Source organism: Canis lupus, chromosome 22, assembly GCF_003254725.2.
Source record: "Canis lupus dingo isolate Sandy chromosome 22, ASM325472v2, whole genome shotgun sequence".
Taxonomy (NCBI): Eukaryota; Metazoa; Chordata; class Mammalia; order Carnivora; family Canidae; genus Canis; species Canis lupus.
The window spans coordinates 58,903,656-58,920,587 of record NC_064264.1 but is presented as its reverse complement, the minus strand read 5'-3'; the positions used below and the strand labels follow the sequence as shown (position 1 = coordinate 58,920,587).

General features: G+C 51.7%; 1 protein-coding gene across 4 annotated transcripts in view; it reads right to left on the bottom strand.

Moving 5' to 3' along the window:
* The window catches only part of COL4A2 (collagen type IV alpha 2 chain), a 538,879-nt gene that overhangs the window by 25,003 nt on the left and 496,944 nt on the right, over positions 1-16,932 (bottom strand). For all 4 annotated transcript variants that reach the window (XM_049099367.1, XM_049099366.1, XM_049099365.1 and 1 more), the window contains 8 exons: positions 13,267-13,359; positions 12,018-12,181; positions 9,341-9,413; positions 9,143-9,249; positions 7,317-7,518; positions 6,897-6,956; positions 5,322-5,378; positions 2,392-2,499 (listed from right to left, as the gene is read on the bottom strand). In XM_049099367.1, the coding sequence (XP_048955324.1) occupies positions 2,392-2,499; positions 5,322-5,378; positions 6,897-6,956; positions 7,317-7,518; positions 9,143-9,249; positions 9,341-9,413; positions 12,018-12,181; positions 13,267-13,359 (864 nt within the window). The remainder of the gene's footprint in view (positions 1-2,391; positions 2,500-5,321; positions 5,379-6,896; positions 6,957-7,316; positions 7,519-9,142; positions 9,250-9,340; positions 9,414-12,017; positions 12,182-13,266; positions 13,360-16,932) is intronic.

The following is a 16,932-nucleotide window of genomic DNA, read 5'->3' as shown; positions in this document are numbered from 1 at the left end:
CAAGTGAGAACAGAAACCCAGGGGTGGGAACAATCAGATCCTTTGGAGCCTGGGCTCTGCCTCCCTGGCTGTCAGGCCATTTGGAAATGCTCTAAAGGGAGACCAAGAGCCCTCTGTTGAACTGTCAGCTGTCTGCATGGTTGGTGGCTGTCACATGCTTGAGCCTTTCCTGGGTGACTTCCCCTGTCTGCGCCCTTACCCTCTGATGTGACCTCGGACTAAACTCCAAGAGAGGGCCATCTCATGTCAGCTCAGAAGGACAGCTTTCCGAGGCCACTGCTGCCTGGGCCGAGGCGTGCCGGGAAGGAAGGCACTGCCTGTCCCTTTTGTGTGGTGGGCCTGACAAACAAGACTGCGGACGTGGGGTCCCAGGCTTTTCCTAGGACAACAAAGCTCACCACAACCTGTCTGGAAGACAGGTTGATCCCAAAGGCCATGGCTGGAACACAGAACAGAGGATCTGGACCTCTTGGGAATATTCCTGAGCTGGTCCCTATGCCAGAGTTTTCAGTGGTGTGTTTTTTTCACGAACACCAGAGATAGTCTCTGCAGCTGGGCATTTCCTTTCTTCTGCACATGTGGTAGTAGTACCGGATATTCCGTATTATCAAAAGTGACACATGCTCCAAAACCGAATAATAGGCCAGTTCCTTGTTAACCTCTTTCCTCTGTTCTACCCCAATCTCCCTCTTCAGGTAAAGGCTCACGTTTCAGTACAGAACAGGCTTCCTACAAATACTGTCAACTCCCAGAGTCTCCCGGTGACAGGCACCCCCCACACTCCTCTACGGCAGGTGCACAGTCTGGACCGTTTGCGCCCCCATGGCTGGCACCACAGTGGAGGACCAGGTACCCTTCCATTCAAGGCAGGCAGGTACTAACGGATCATTATCCTCCCAAGAACTTCACACTTTGCTCTAGTGTGTGTGACATCCCTGGAGGGACAAAGCCTTATCTCCTAGGTGTCTGAGTGCTCCAAGCAGGGCATCAAAGCGATACAGGCGGTATCTACTGTGGTGGTGGTATGAAAACTGTCCCGTGTTTCCCTGCAGAGCAGGTTTTTGCCAGCGCCTTGATACACAGGGAGCACGCCTCCAGATCTTGCAAGACATGGAGACATACGTGGCATGAGAGGCGACAGGATGAAAGCTGCGGGCAGTCTCATGGGCTGGAGCACTGACTCCAGGGAGAAAGTCCACCGGGTTGACCTGGGCTTGTGGTTAGGGTTAAACCAGCTGCCACGCTGTGAGACAAGCAGGAGGCAAAATTCAGTCAGTCTTTGCCGCAAGTACTGGCTAAGGGTCTCTGGTCTGTGTGACAGTCTAGATGTCAGGAGCGTTCTCTTTGGTTTCCGGAGCCTGGTTTGTAAGGAATGTGGACCAGCCAGAGGTCACGAAGCCGAGAGCATGGAGATCTGCACTCTGGGGGGCTGCTCCGTCCATTCGTTCTGTGGCAAAGGGGGTGATGCAGCCGTGGGCTCCCCACGTGAGGGGTGCTCGTGCAGAAGCAGAGTAGTTGGCTCAGGGGACAGGCAGCCAGAACTCACCGCAAGCAAGATTTCATTCCCACTGACAAAGGACTTTGTAGCAACGAGTTTCAACATTTCACAAGTGCTGGATGACAAGAGCGACTCCACTACAGGCTGGGGAAACCACCGACCAGGACACTTGGATGTTTGGTCTTGGGTGGCCTCAAGGACCTTGTTAGTCCTGTGTCAACAACACAATTCTGCATCGTGTGTGCCTCTACGCACCAAGTGACAGCCATGACCGCTCACGCCTCTGGAGCTGGAGCTGCCTGGGGCAAGTGTGTTCGGAGACAGGTATCAGCGAGCAGGCCGACATGTCTTTGTAGGTCTCCCACAGTTCATTGCTGGTGACACATTCATTTCCCTCCAGTTCCAGGAAAAAGGCTTATGCTCTTTTAGCCAGTCATGGCTTCTGGAAATTCTTTGCTGTGTTGAATGCAGAGGTAACGGCTTGCTCAGAAGAGTGCAAGCTAAAGAGTAAGCAGGCAGTGCCGTGCCCTTTGCTGTTTGGTGAGTGGTCAGCAGGCTGGAATCGATGACCTGAGGGCATTGTGCCTTTGGGGACAGCCTCATTAGAGGACAGCATCATGTGGCCTTTGGAGTGTCTGACATCCACCAGAGAAATCGTTCTGTACCTGTCTCTTTCTTTCCTGCAGGTGCTGTAGGGATCTTATGCAAAACTCCAGCATAACATTAGTGATGGAAAGGTCGAGAATTTTTAAATTCCCAACCACAAGAACAAAGTGCTCATCAAGCCTGTTTCTGAGTGTCCAAAGCCAAGAGCGTGGGGGCACCGACGTTGCATGCAGTCACCTCCCGAGCATAAGGGGCTGTGTGTGTGTGTGGGTTCAACCCTGCCTTACCTGGGGGTCCTGGGAATCCTTCGCGACCTGGGTCTCCTGGGAGACCCCTGAGCCCCGGTGTTCCGTCAGCTCCTGACAGTCCTGGTATTCCTTGGAGGCCCTTGGCACCTAAACAACCCGAAGAAAGCACGACACACGTCAGAGCCCCACAAGCAAACCCCCAAAATGACAGGGTGGGAGTTCAGAACCCACCTAACACGGTCCTTATGATCCTGGGAAATGAGGCTGGGGGATGTCAACCGGAAATGGCGCTCCTGACAGCTGGCCACACCTACCGCAAACCCCACCGACCCAGCAGTATCCCTCCACCCCTTGCCAGATGCACTGGTAGGAAGTCTTCCCTCCAGATGTTGGCCGTAACCTGCACCCAGGCCAGTCTACCCAGACTTGAGAAATGCTGAACTTGTATTCCTTGTAACCAACACCTGTGACTGAAGAGCAGATGAAACCTCGGAGCCGCTAAACGAACTGATTCTTTACCACTGGGCATCTTTGATCTGAACCTTTTCATATGGGAAGCAAACTCAGGATATTTTTTTCTGGGGGTCTCCACGCCTGTCTGGCCTGAGGCTCTTGGAAACCACAGTCAGTGCACCTGCCTACTGCAGGCGGCTAGGCGCTAGGCGCTTCAGGAACCACCGAGACCTCCTGCAAATACCAGCAGTGAGAACAGCAGCCTCCTCTCTACAGTGTGTGAGGCAGCGTGCACGCAGGTGCTGGCAAGGCGACAGGCGGACAGGGGTGCAGGTTCACTGTGGGTCCCAGCCTCTCCGGGCTCCTGTCCCCTTCAAGATGTCCCTGCAGGCCATGAGGGTGGGCTGGCGCTTTGCTATCATGTAGGAGGGGCCAAAGCCAGCATCTTGGAGCTGGGGACAGAGAGGGGTGGGACCCTTCCCTTGGGCTGGAGAGAGCAGGGGTGTTTGTGCAGGATCCACCAGCTCTCCCAGAGGGCCCCATTTCCTGAGGTTCCTGTTGAGGGGAGGCTGGATTTGGGAAAACACAGTGTGGGAACATAAGCTCAGCCCTACTCACTCTTCATAAATGCACAGATTATCCAAAATTCCCCACTGATGAAATGATGCCCTTAGACCATCTCTCCCCAGTGTAACCAAGTGATTTTAAACAAAGCCCTATACTTGACTGTGGAGATGGGGAAGGAGCAGTTCTCAGTAACACATGACCCTGCTGCTCAACACTGTTGCTCTGATGGAGACACAGGGATGGAGTCAGACCCACAGGTGCAGGAATGTACTCGTTCAGAATTCCAGGACGTCTGTGAGTCTGTAGTGTGGACGTGGCAGAGAAGAGAATAAAAGGGCTTTGTGTGGAGGATGTCCTATGTGAGTATAAGGTTCCGTAGACTAAAGATAGAATTTTTCAAGTTGTTTGAAGTGAAGATGTATTTGAGGAGCTCAACTTGTCAGTCTCTGAAAGGAAATCCCAGTGGGGCCTCAGGGCAGGTGCACCCAAAATGAAGATAGGATACAGAGCCTTGGGCATGCTGCCCCCAGTTCTCCTGCTGCCTCCGGGTCAGGGGCCTGGGCCCTTCCAGGGGACCTGTGTGTGCGGGAAGCAGCACAGAGCATTTCTGCAAGCCCACCATCACCTTTTGGATGGAGAATTAGTCTGCAACAGAGATGTGGAATCTATGCACTCGCTGAGCTTCATGGTGTCAAAACATGATCCAAATCCTCCCCTCGCACTCAATTCATGTGTACTTTTGGACCTGCTTCCACCCAGTCACTGCTGAAAACCCACCATCTGCTGGCTGCTGTGCCTGGGGCCCCACCGGTTAGTGGCTGTGCTGGTGTCTGTGGATAGACAGACTCATGCTGAGTCCTCAGAACACAACCCTGCGTCATGTGCATCCTTCTGCATTTCATCCTGCTGTCCCCAGATCCTGTGACTACTCTGAGCCTAGGGAGAGCCCTTATGGTCTGGAATGTAGACTGTAAGGCAACGGACTTCTCCAGTCGTGAGGGCTGTCTCACACCTCCTTGGCACTTCACAGTTTATACAGGACCTCACTCACAGCGTATGACACGCAGTATTAAGGGCATTATTTGCAAAGCTGGAGGAGTCCAGAATGCCTGCATTAGTCTTCCTATTTAGCTAAGAAGACCAAGTCCCACAAGGAATGAGAAAGATGCCCAAGGCCTCCTGGACAATGAGCGGAGCAGCAGATCCCACGGCCAGCTGCTGGCTACTTGCCACACACTCTTAGCCCAAAGTCAGCTGCCAGGGAGCAATCGAGGTGCATTCCCTTGCCCTGCAGGGGCCAGGGTGCGAAAGTGTGTCTGTCTGTCCTGGGCTGACGGACATAGACCTCTGGGTTTCATCCAGGTTGCCCAGACCCTGCCCCTTATCTGAAAAGCCATTCGTGAGCAGGTGCGTGGGTGGCTCCCGACACTGGGTTCAGCCACCTGGAACCTGACTCCATCATGTGGGTGCTTTGGGCGGGTGACCGCTTGCACCAGCTCACAAAGGTGGGACCGTAGGGACACAATGCTAGCCCTGTTCATTCCTGTTATCCTCCATCAAAATCCAGAAGAAACAATCGTGTCCCGCAGGTCCTTCCCACAATGTTGGGACATGTAGGGAGAAAAGCTGCATGTCGAGGGGGCTTCCTTTCCCATCCCAGAGTGGCATGCCACCCCCATTGGTGTCCCCTGACGCCTGTGCCCTGGCAGAGGCTGAGCTCTGTGTGGCGGGCATTCTCTCCTACAGCCTGGGGTTCTATGAGGGGTTGGTGACCATGCGCCATCCACAGTGTGGAGGAAGAGCCTGCTTCCCAACCCAGGTACCAAGGTGGTGGAGCATGGTGACATACAGGGTGGAGAGGAGGGCAGAGGCAGAGGGAAGTGGAGCAAAGGGGGGTGGGGGACAGTAGAGATGCAAGAGGAGGAGCCTGGGAGACCCCTCCCATTTACCTGTGGGTCCTGGGGGTCCTGGCAGGCCTGGCGATCCCATGGGTCCTCTGACACAATCTGAAAAGAGAGAGGAAAAGAGGTGAGCTGGGGCAACCTGTCACACCCACTCCCACGGTGCTGGGTATTGCCAAGGGTAGAAACAGCAGTGGTGGAACCTGGCCACCATTCTATGATTAGAGTAATTTAATGATTTAATCTTGATCCCAGTGTAACTAAAGGTTAAATTTCATCATGTAATGGATCAGAGTTTTTAGCATAAATGCCAGTGATGTCAGCCCAGTCAATAAACAGCACCGTGCTGGTGACACGTTCTCCCCTCATCAAGGGCAACATGGGGGCCCAGCCAAGTTGCTCCGGGCTCATCCTTGTCTGCCAATGTGACAGATGTTCCCTGGTGATGCAGACAGAGTGTGATGCCATAGGAAATCTTTGACTTCTCCTTTGTGACTCTGAATACTTCCAGAATTAGCCAGGGCACTTAGCTCCTTAGAGCCATGAGAACTGAAACCCGGCTGCAGCCACTTCCAGTTGGCATGGCAGAGGGCAGTGGGTATAGCCTCTGCCTGATAGAGACCCTGGAGGCACAGCAGCTCTTCGAGCTGTGCTTTGTCTGTCTGCCTGGGATGCCTGTCCTCTGCCGCATTACAGGTCTCTGGGTGCACACTGGCCAGCCCAGGCCATCAGGATAAAGGAAGTGGGAGTCTCTGGGGGGGGTATAGCCTCCAGCCTGCAGAGATGCACATTCAGGGACCCCCTCCCCAGCTCTGAAGGCTCTGCAGGATGCCCACTCTGCACCCTTACCCCACATGCTTGATCTGTCCCCAAATATCTGCCCCGACTTCATGCAGGGGACCCACAGATCCTGAGGCCACTTCTCCATTCTGACCTCGATCCTGAGAGTCACACCCAAACTTTTGCACCACACTTGGGACCTGCTGCATCCACATGTTCTGCGACACCCTACACTCTGTGCATATCTCTTCAAAATCCAGACCGAGGGAGGCTGGCGTTCCCTTTGTACCCTGGATTCATCTTGGGTTCCCAATGGGATTCCTTGGTGGAATCCAGAGGCTCCTGCCCTCAGCGCCGGGTGCGTCAGCCTCAGTGGGAATGTCTTCTGTCCACTTTGCTAGCTCTGGGCCGTGGCTCAGGGTCACCACATGTCCCCTCTGATCTGTCAGCCCTTGTTCTTTCTAGCATTATTCATGGCTAGACCCAATTCTCTTCTGACAGATACTGGACCACTCTTCATACAATTCACACGTAGGGGCAGAGAGACAAATACATGTATAGAACTTAAGTGTGACAGTACCTATCTGTTGAGTTCTTACCAATATTGAGCTTGATGCTTCATATTAGCAGAGAATTTCAATACTCTGCTTTATTACACCTGCCTTGCCTTTGATTACAAGCTGAAGCAGAAGGGCGCCAGCTCCAAGCTTTGCACATATTTGCATTTCTTACTGCAGCTCCATGCATGCTGCAGGAGCTCACAGCAATTGCTGATTTAGTCACATATTTTATAAACCAAAAGCTTTAACGTGTCCCAAAGTGTCCTGGTCCTCATTACAGTACCTGGCTGCACAGCTTCCTGTCCGTCACCTCCGATGGGCCTTTTCACGCCTGTGTCACAGTCTGGGGACAAGACACAGGCAGGAGTGAGATGGCTCTGCAGCAGCTAGCTGGCAGCTAGAGACCTCCCCATGGCTGTGAGCTGGCGGGGGACTGCGCTGGCAGGGAACCCAGGCTCATTTCTGAGCTTCTGCACAGAGCCCCTGTGACCCCAGCACCCTAGGGAGAGGCCCACCCAAGTGAGACTGAGTCTGGTGGGCCTGGAAAGCCCCACAGTCAGGGAGGTTTGAACATACCAAGAACTGATAGCACAACATGCATCCTCACGGGGCCCCCAGGGGAATTTGCACATTGCCAAAGATAGAGAGGGTGTTGGAGCCCATGTCCCATGACTGAAAGATAGGAGAGGGGGTTTCTCCATACCTATTTGTCCTGGAGTGCCTGGGGGTCCGGGGGGGCCGGGAAAGCCTGGGGGTCCAGGTAATCCGGCATCTCCGGGGAAACCACGCTCGCCTTTGGGGCCAGGCAGGCCCAGTCCGGGGGGGCCCCTTTCTCCTGGAGCGCCCTTAGTACCGGGTGCTCCTGGGTAACCCGAGTCCCCCGGGGGGCCTTTGATACCATCACCCTGTGTGGAAATTATGTTTATCTCTTAAAACACACATAAACCTCAAAGGCAGCCATAGCTCAGCTCTCCTTCCCATTCCCCCAAGTTCTGTGTGATGGATGCAGAGCGGAAGGAGGGCAGACATGGACAGGCACCTGCAGTCACCATCAAACCAAGCACAGGAATCAAGGCAGGTTTTATAACAATCACAGTGACAAATGGGAGATGGTCCCAGGAGGCACACAAATCTGAGTGTTTGCTGTCCTCACCCAAGCCACCCTCCTCAGTTGGAACCTTTGTTCCCAGGAAGGATTCTGATGGGGGCAGTCAGGCACAGGCTCAGACTAATGGGAGCAGGAACATGTCGTTTCTACTGCTCTGAGCAGGCATCGGGACGTATCCCCTATTCACAGGGGCGATCCATCGTTAAAAGAGAGGAGTCTTTGGTTTGGGCCAGAAAGAGCAGCATGCTCACTGGACACAAGGAGACAAGACAGGATGGAAAAAGCAGGGTGCTCCCTGGGGATGACATTGCCCAGCAGGTGCAGAAGGTGGTGGGGTAGTGAAGGGATAAGAGGGGGCTGTGGGAATGCGGGTCAGGGGATTGATGTTGGCAGGGGTAAACATGCAGCTGGCTTCATGCTGAGCATATCTGAACGAGCCAGTGGGACAGCCATGTGGGCAAGTCCCAGGGTGTCCGCCTGAGAGCTGCGCATGAGGCTGGGATGCTCCAGCACAGGCCGCGGCCCATCTGTGCTCCTGAGCGTCCCCACCTCTCTGACCCTCCCGAGGCTCCCAGCCCCGCTGAGACCTGAGGACCGCAGACAGGGACCCGCACTCCATGCCGATGAGCTGCAGGAGTGGCCTGTGTGTACAGGCTGGAAGACTCGTGCACGGCTGGAGGCAGCGGTGTGCTAGGACAGCGGTGCCAAGCAAACTTTTTGAAAATGATTTTCAGGGTGGTAACTAAAAAAGCAATACTAGGGTAGTAATTATCCAGGGGTTTTCCATGAGCCCAAGAGAAGTGCTCTGAAAACCCGACTGTGTTGTGGTAGGAAGGACCCATGTGGAGCAGAGAGGCCTGGCTTTGGAATGAAGCGAGCAGGCCGGCTTGGGGAACTGTGGTGTAAACCTCTGCTAGGGACATGTGGCGGGCTGAACCACGTCCCCCACAAGATGCTGGAGTCCTGACCCCCCACCTGAGGATGTGGCTGCTCTGGAAACAGGGTCTGTGGGGCCATCAGGGTAAGGTGAGGCTGCAGACGGGGAGATTTGCATGCAGCATGCATGCAGGGAAGATGAGGTGAAGACACAGGCAGGACACTGCCAGCTACAAGCCAAGGGACATCTGAGGCCACCAGAGCCTGGGGGAGAGCCTGCAGTGGGTTCTGCCTCAGGGCCCCATTCTGGGCTCGCCTTCTGTGCTCCACCAGGAGGAATCTCCGTGGACTCTCTAATCTTGCATGTGCCCTCTGGGGGCTCCCCACCCACCCCCTGTGCCCTAACAAACAGGGTTTCTGCTGGTTCAAACAGCCTGGCTGTGCTGGCTGGATTCAGCGCAGCGCCAGCACTTGGGCCCTGGGGTAATTGAGGCCGAGACCTATCAGGACCAGGGCCGCGCCAGCCCCACACTCGTGTTACTCACAGGAGGGCCTGGGAGGCCTGGGAATCCATCCAGCCCGTCACGCCCGGGGACACCATCATCACCTTTCAGCCCAGGCACACCTGGGACACCTGGCTGTCCTCTCTCACCTGGGAAAGGATTTGCCGTGTGATGCTTCTCATACAAGAGCAGCCACAGAACGGCTGTGGGTCCAGGGACTCTTGGCCCCCAAAGACTGACCTTTGGTGGTGATTGCTCTAGAATCCCCCTTCAGCCCTTTTGGCCCGGGAGGTCCAACGGTGCCAGGGGCGCCCTGTGGGAACAAACACACAGTGTCTTCCTCCATTCTGTTAACGACAGCTGGGAAGATGACGAGTTTCATGGTACACAACTTGGGAGCCTGTTCCCCTCATCAAGCCCAGGGCTGCCCCAAACAACTCTTTGCTGTAGGAGAGATGCTCTGTAGCCGGCTGTCCACGTCAGTGGTCCCCAAATACAAATGGCCACTGAGCCCTTGAATATGGCCTGTGCAACTGACTTTTAAATTTCAAATAATTAAAACTTCATGTAAGTAGCCATACTTGGCTGGAGAGTAAAAACCAGAACCTCACTGCTCAAAGTGTGGTCCATAGACCAGCAGCCTTGGCCTCTTCAGGGAGCTTGTTAGAAACACAGTATCTCAGCAGTCCCCCATCCCTCCCCACTGCCACTGACCTAGAATCTGTATTTCAACCAACTCCTAGGGAGCCACATAGTCATGAACTTTTAGGAAGCAATGATCTAAAACACAAGATCAACAACTCTTAATGACATTATTTAGACTCTGAGCAAGTACGCCAGGTACAAGGGATGGAAATTTGTGTCCGCTCAATACTGAGAGTAACAGCTTGTCTTCTGGACTGAAATTAAGGTTGGAAAAAAAACCCTTCATATTATAGAGACAAGCTCATCGCAGGGACACTCATATTTTAGGTTGTGAAATCTAGTGTAGGTCTTTTAATGAACAGAAATGAGCAGGTTAGTGGGTCAGGATGTTAATGTGTGATGTGCTCATTTTTGGGAAATCTTGGTTGTTATTATTTGCAAGAATATGGGAACTTTCAGTGTTGGTCTAATTAAACGGGGAACGTTCTGAAAAATTCCACAGATACTTGATTTATTGATTCAGTTCTTTGCAGAAAAGGGCAACATTCTTTCAATGCCCAGGAGAGTGACACACACAGATGGCGCTCAGTACGTAGGTGCTGGGCAAACTGATGGCTGGATGAATTCATTTACTGACTGGCTCCCACACTTCAAATGTTCTCCCAAACTCTATTGGTATAAACATTAAAAAAACAAAACAAAACAAAACAAAACAAAAAACCATCCCAGGCCTTCGCACTGGAGCAGGGTCGCCAGACACATAAACATATTATACGCAAGACAACAGACACAATGCCAGAGGTCTGTGAACAAAGATGGTGTGGGCATGTGTGTCATACAGCTGGTGGAGGGAACATGGGTCCTTGGAAGATTGTAGACATTCCAGGTGCACAAAATGGGGTCCATTTGGCTTCTAGGAAATATTTGATAATTTTATAAACAAGCAAAGATCCTACTAGTTTTGCTCCTCGTAAGTTCACAACCCCCACTACAAATGTGTTCAAGGGCTAAGACGGCCATGATTTGGAGACAGAATCATGATAAAACATAGTGCCTACCATTTTTAGTTGGATAAAACCGTTTGTGCTTGAGAAATCTCTGAGGCACGCCATGGAGGGGGCTGTGGATCTCATTTCACCTACAAAGCTCTGGTGCCACAAAGCAGTGAGGAGTGACAGCCTTGGTGTAGCAGCTCCGTGTGGCTGCTCATCCCCGGTACCAGCTCACGGAGCCAGGTCGCTCTTGGCCCGGTGCCCTGAGCACTTTTTCCTCTCTTGCTGAATAAGTAAAATAATAGACTTTTCACATTGTAAATCTCTTGAAACTCTCTTTTTGAGTAAAATAAGAAATAACAAGCCATATTTTGCCTTTATCTGAAATTGGCTTTGAAATCATTGGTTAAAACCTCTTGCCAAAGAAAGATCTCTAGATGCTCTTTTCATAGGTGTGACATAAAGTCTGTTTAGTTGATACACACGGGGAATCCACGGGCAGGGAAGTTCAGATATCCCTGGACATTCATGGTTCACTGGGAGGTCTCACTTCTTAGCTGGTTAAGGGAGACATCATAAAATGCTTAATCATTTCTGTACTAAATTTGAAAAGATGAATGTTCAGTGGAATGTTTTACATTCCAGATGCTGGGTTCTGTTTTTGTTTTTTTTAGATCTGATTCATATGCGGTAAAACTCACCATTTTGAAGCATACGATTTGGTGTTTTTTCACACGATTGTGCAAGCATCACTAATCTCTAATTGCAGAACATTTTCATCACCCGCCCCGGAGAAGACCCCACAGCCATGACACACTCACTGCCATTTCCCTCTCCGCCAGCCCCTGGAGGCCCCGACCTGCCTTCTGTCTCTAGATCTGGTGGTCCTGGACACTTCCTAGGAATGGCATCACACGAAACCTCTTGGACTTTTAAGTTGTTTCTACCTTTTGGCCTTTATCAACAATGTGCTTTGAACACCTGTGTACAAGGTTCTGCGTGGACGTGTGTTTTGGATCCTCCGAGGCGCCCAGCCAGGGGTGTGTGGGTCCCGGACGCCTGGCAGCTCTACCTCTGACTTTCATAGGAAATCTCAAACCACTTTCCAGAGCAGCTGTGACACTCACCTTGTCACCAATAACTGTTTTACAGTTCCTCTCGGAGCACGGGGTTGTTTGAATGGAGCACTGGGTACATGGCATTGCTGGTCTAAATCTATGTTTGCTTAAACAGAAGCTGTCAAGGAAGTCCTGTCAGCTTTGAGAGAACTGGTGTCTCACCTTGAACCCTGGGAACCCAGGGATGCCGTGCTGGCCAGGGTCGCCTTGGCTCCCTTTCCTCCCTGGCTCCCCATTGATGCCCGGGAAGCCCTTGGGTCCTGGCAGCCCTGGGAGACCCCCGACGAACTGATCGCCTTCCGCGCATTTACAGTCCCCAGCGTCACCTGCAATGTGAGGAAAGACTTGTTATTTCCTTGTGAAGCATGTGCTGAACACTCCTCCTGGCTTTGCAGGGGACAGAAGTCCAGGGCAGTGGGGGCTGGGGTGACAACGAAGCACTCTGGGGCCTTGTCTACTCCTGAGCTTGCTGGGGACCGGTACCCTTTGCCCCCGTTTCCTGGATGAGGAGCAGAGGTACCTGCTCGGGATGCAGAATGCAATGCTGCCACATTTCCCCGGCACGGTGAACAGCAGGCCACTGACAGGGGTGGGTGTGCAGCTGGGGGGAGATGGTGTTCCAGAGTCTGGGGGATAGGAGGAGACTTGGGGAGGGGGCCTGGCTGGCACTCTGGGCTCAGAGGCCAAGCTCCTGGGTGGGAGGCAGGAAATACTTGGCCTCCCTTCTCAGTGTTGCTACAGTGGGGCCTAGGGAACCCACTGCTGGTGGCACAGGTGACTGGTGGTGGCTCATGGGGACAAGTGCTACACAGCCCTCCATGGGGTCTGACTCCTGCAGTTGGCCCCGTCCATTGTGGGGGCACCCGCACACCCACACGTCCCACGTGTGCCACAAAGGTCGGGGTGCGTGGCCTGGGGCCACCTTCCCCAAAATGGAAGGAGTGCAGCACATTTCTCAGCTAGAATCTCCCTCTTCCTGCTCATTCGACGGCACCTCTCCCACCACCTGGGGGTAAGCTGCCGGGGACCTGCCCCGTCCTGCCTGGCTGGTGACTAAGCCCTAACTCAGGGGAACATGGGTAGGATCAGCTGTGACGACTACTCTATGGGTCTCTGCAGTGGACGAGCTCTCAGTGCTAGTTATGCTGCCTTCGAGCTGAGTGCTTGACAGAACCATCTGATTCAGCCCAAGAGGTCAGAGCTCTTCTGCTTTGTGCCCCCCCAGGCTCTGCATCTCTGAAAGTTCAGTGATGAAGGCAGTGACAGAGATGGGAGAAAGGAGAGCAAACACAGGGCTGGGAGCCTGGACAGTGCGGTGGGCGCCACACACCCCAGGGGGGAACGGGGAAACATCCTGGAAGAGGGGGTGGCTGCCCGCCCTTCCTCCAGCATTTCCGACGACACTCCTCACCTTTCCATCCTTTCTGTCCGCGAGCTCCAGGGAAGCCAGAAGGTCCAGGGAACCCTGCGCTCCCTTCTGTTCCCTTCAAGCCGAAAAGGAAACCTAAGGAGAAAATCCACAAGGATGGTCGTGAGTGCAACCTGGAGACCCCCCTCCCCGGACCCAGAGTTGGAAGGGTCACAGCCAGGTCTCCCAACAGAGTGTGCAATCCCTTTCTGGGACCCCCTTTTATGGCCACAGCTCCCACCCCCCATTGATGGAAGGAAAGGCAGGAACCTATTATGGGTTTTTCTAATGAAGTCTAGAGATAACAATCTTTGCTTTCAGGAAACATGGAGTCCAAAGAAAGGTTTTTCACTTTTCAGCCACATATTTTATTCTACTATTTTTTTTTTGTTTCTTAAGATTTCATTTTTACTAATTGTGCTTTCTTGTTTTTAGTTTCCCATATAGTCTAAAACTCTGAATAGTAAACAAATTACTTTTTAATAATTAAAAATATATTTTCATGTCAAAAACCAGACATTTATATATTGAGGGGACAAGTGACCAAGTGACGTCTTTACAATATCTCTGTATAATCAACCACATATTTTATGTGGTAAGACTCATATTCTAAGACCAACACAACTTGGGTTCCCCAAAAGACAAAAACAAAAGAAAACAAACAAACAAACAAAAACCAAACCAAACCAAAACCAAAACCAAACTAAACCAAAACAAACCAAGGTACTGACATGACTTCGGTTCCCCATTGTGCTCCCCTGGAGCAGGTGCACACAAGGGTTTGCATGGTTCATGCAGACAGCATGGGGCCACCTGGCTCCAGCGCGCCCACTTCCCCTTTCTCCACCCTCACTCCCATGACAGGATCAGGGCCCCTCAGAAGTCCTGTCCGGAACATAAAAGACTCTTAGCTCTGGGAGACGAACAAGGGGTAGTGGAAGGGGAGGTGGGCGGGGGATGGGGTGACTGGGTGACGGGCACTCAGGGGGGCACTTGGTGGGATGAGTACTGGGTGTTATGCTATATGTTGGCAAATCAAACTCCAATAAAAAAACATACAGAAAAAAAAAAAAAAAAAGAAAAGAAAAAAGAAAAGAAGTCTATCCGGGCTGCAGGCTCCCATCCAGTCCTGAGAACCAGGCTCTCAGGGCAACGCTCTCCGCATCTTCTCGACAGCAGCGCCACCTGATGGTGGGGATGAGCAACCCCCCAGCGCCCCTGGGTCAGGTTGGGAACATCCCCCAGTCTGTCCTTGCTGCCAAACCCTACAGTGCTTGCAGCCCAGATCTAGAACCCCCCAACACACTGAAATACCTGCTGCCATACCCACCTCACAGTACCTGGGGGGAGTGAGAAAGAGGCACCAAGGAAGCTGGGAGGAGAGGAAACACTGACTTTAAGGGCATTTGCTGTTTGTTAAAGCGACACCAGAATTTGAAGGTCAGAAAGTTCCTAGGTCACTGTATGTATGGAAGGGCAGCTGGCAGTTCAGTTTCACCACATTTGCGACAATCTCTCTCACTTATGCACCGGTGCACCTATGCCAGCCCAGCAGCGCAGCCAGAGTTGTGCATACAGAGAACATCGCACACCCTCACCTGCTTACACCTGAGGCCACCAGTCAACAAACCAACACAAAATTTCAACGACAGCCAGGGCTGTGCAAACAAGGGCTTTCAGAGAGCGAGTAACAGAGGAAGGCTATTTATGTATGTATGTATGTATGTATGTATGTATTTATTTATTTACTTTAAAAGATTTTATTCAAGAGAGACACAGAGAGAGGCAGAGACACAGGCAGAGGGAGAAGCAGGCTCCCTGCAGGGAGCCCGATGTGGGACTCGATCCCCAGACCCGGGGTCACACCCTGAGCTGAAGGCAGACACTTAACCGCTGAGCCACCCAGCCGCCCCAGAGGAAGGCCATTTAAAATGGGGCGTCAGGAAAGCTCTAAGACCTGGTGCCCAGGACCTAAAGAAGCGATAGTAGCCGAGAGAGGGCGACAGGGATGGTTCCAGAGAGAGCAGGAGCATGTCTGAAAGCTCCTGAAAGACGAGGAAATCCAGGAATCTGAGGAGTGGTAAAAGGGCCATTGAGGGGCTTGGATTTCAGCCCAAGGGCATCAGGGAGCCATTCAAGAGATTTCTTTCTAAAAGTCGTCTGCAGGGATCCCTGGGTGGCTCAGCTCAGGTTAGGCATCTGCCTTCAGCCCAGGGCATGATCCTGGAGCCCGCATCAGGCTCCCTGCATTGGAGCCTGCTTCTCCCTCTGCCTGTGTCTCTGCCTCTCTCTCTGTGTCTCTCATGAATAAATAAATAAAATCCTTAAGAAAAAATAAAAGTAGGCTCTATACTCCAGCACGGAGCCCAATGTGGGGCTTGAACTCACTTCCGGATAGTGCAGGAGGGACAAGGAAGTACCAACAAAGGCTCTCAGGGAGAACAGGCAGTGGGATGAGAGGGCACCACGGAAGGCCAGTGAGTGTAGAGGGCTGCCAGCTGCACCCAGTGACCACTGAACGGGATGTTGCCCCTGCGATGTGCTCTCAGCTCCTTGGCAACCAGGTCAAGGGCATTCAGGCCCTGGGCTGAATAAAGCCCTGTGGGCTTTATTTTATGCCTCCAAGTTCTCCCAATGTTGTGAGAAGTGCAGCAGACAGGTAGGCATTTGGTTTCAGATATTTCAGAGATGTTGGCATTTTAAGTTTGACACAGACTGTGGGTGTTCCTTGTGTGGTTGGGGACTCTAGCGGCCATCCATCCTTCCTCTGTCCTCTGTGCTTTCTTTATCTAATAAACTAGTAATTCCAGACAAGTCCTACAGCATAACAGTGCACCTCTCAGACGTTTTCAAGATGATTTTCCCTAAAAGGCCAAGGGCCATCGCAATGCTGGCAGGATTCTGACTTATTCTAAAAAAAAAAAAAAAAAAAATGAAACTGCCCTGACAGTTCAGTTGATTCAGTTAACTCAGCTAGAACCAAGAGTTAGTAAAATATTTAGCTCAGAAAGAAAACTGACTTCACAGTTTGGTTCTGTGGGAACTGCAAAAAACTAAAAATTCTGGTTTTCATTAGTAACCAACACACAAAACAGGATGAAGGGCAGTTAGCAAGAAAGGAATCCAACGATTTCATTCCAGGCGAAAAGCTAAAGCACTCTGCGGGAATCCAGGTCACTGGTATTAAATTCTGACTATGCACAACAATGTTTTAAAAGGCCATTATGGTTGGCTACTTTTTGTCGAAGAGATTGCTTTTTTGAAAAAGTGATTTGGAAACAATGTGCTCATGGAGTAAAATAAATATTTCAAGGAGAATTTAAGTTGTATGGTTTTCATATCTTAGGTTGATAAAATTTATTGGATAATCTTCCATGCATTTTACGAATAAAATATGCACAAGAAACGGATCCATCTGCAGATATATTAGTAAATCATAGACTTCCTAATAAGCAAGATTTATAAAGCAAGATGGTGTCTGTATCTTTAACGAAGCAGAATTTAGTTATTGGGATAATGGCAAGGTCAGCCTTCCATCACACTCCCTCAAAGAGGCAAATTTTTATGCTTTAAAATTTTTTTTTAACACGTCATGTTCTTTTGCCAAAAAGGAAAACTTACGAGATAACATTTAGTCAGGAAACATAATGCCCATAGAAACTTGGCCGT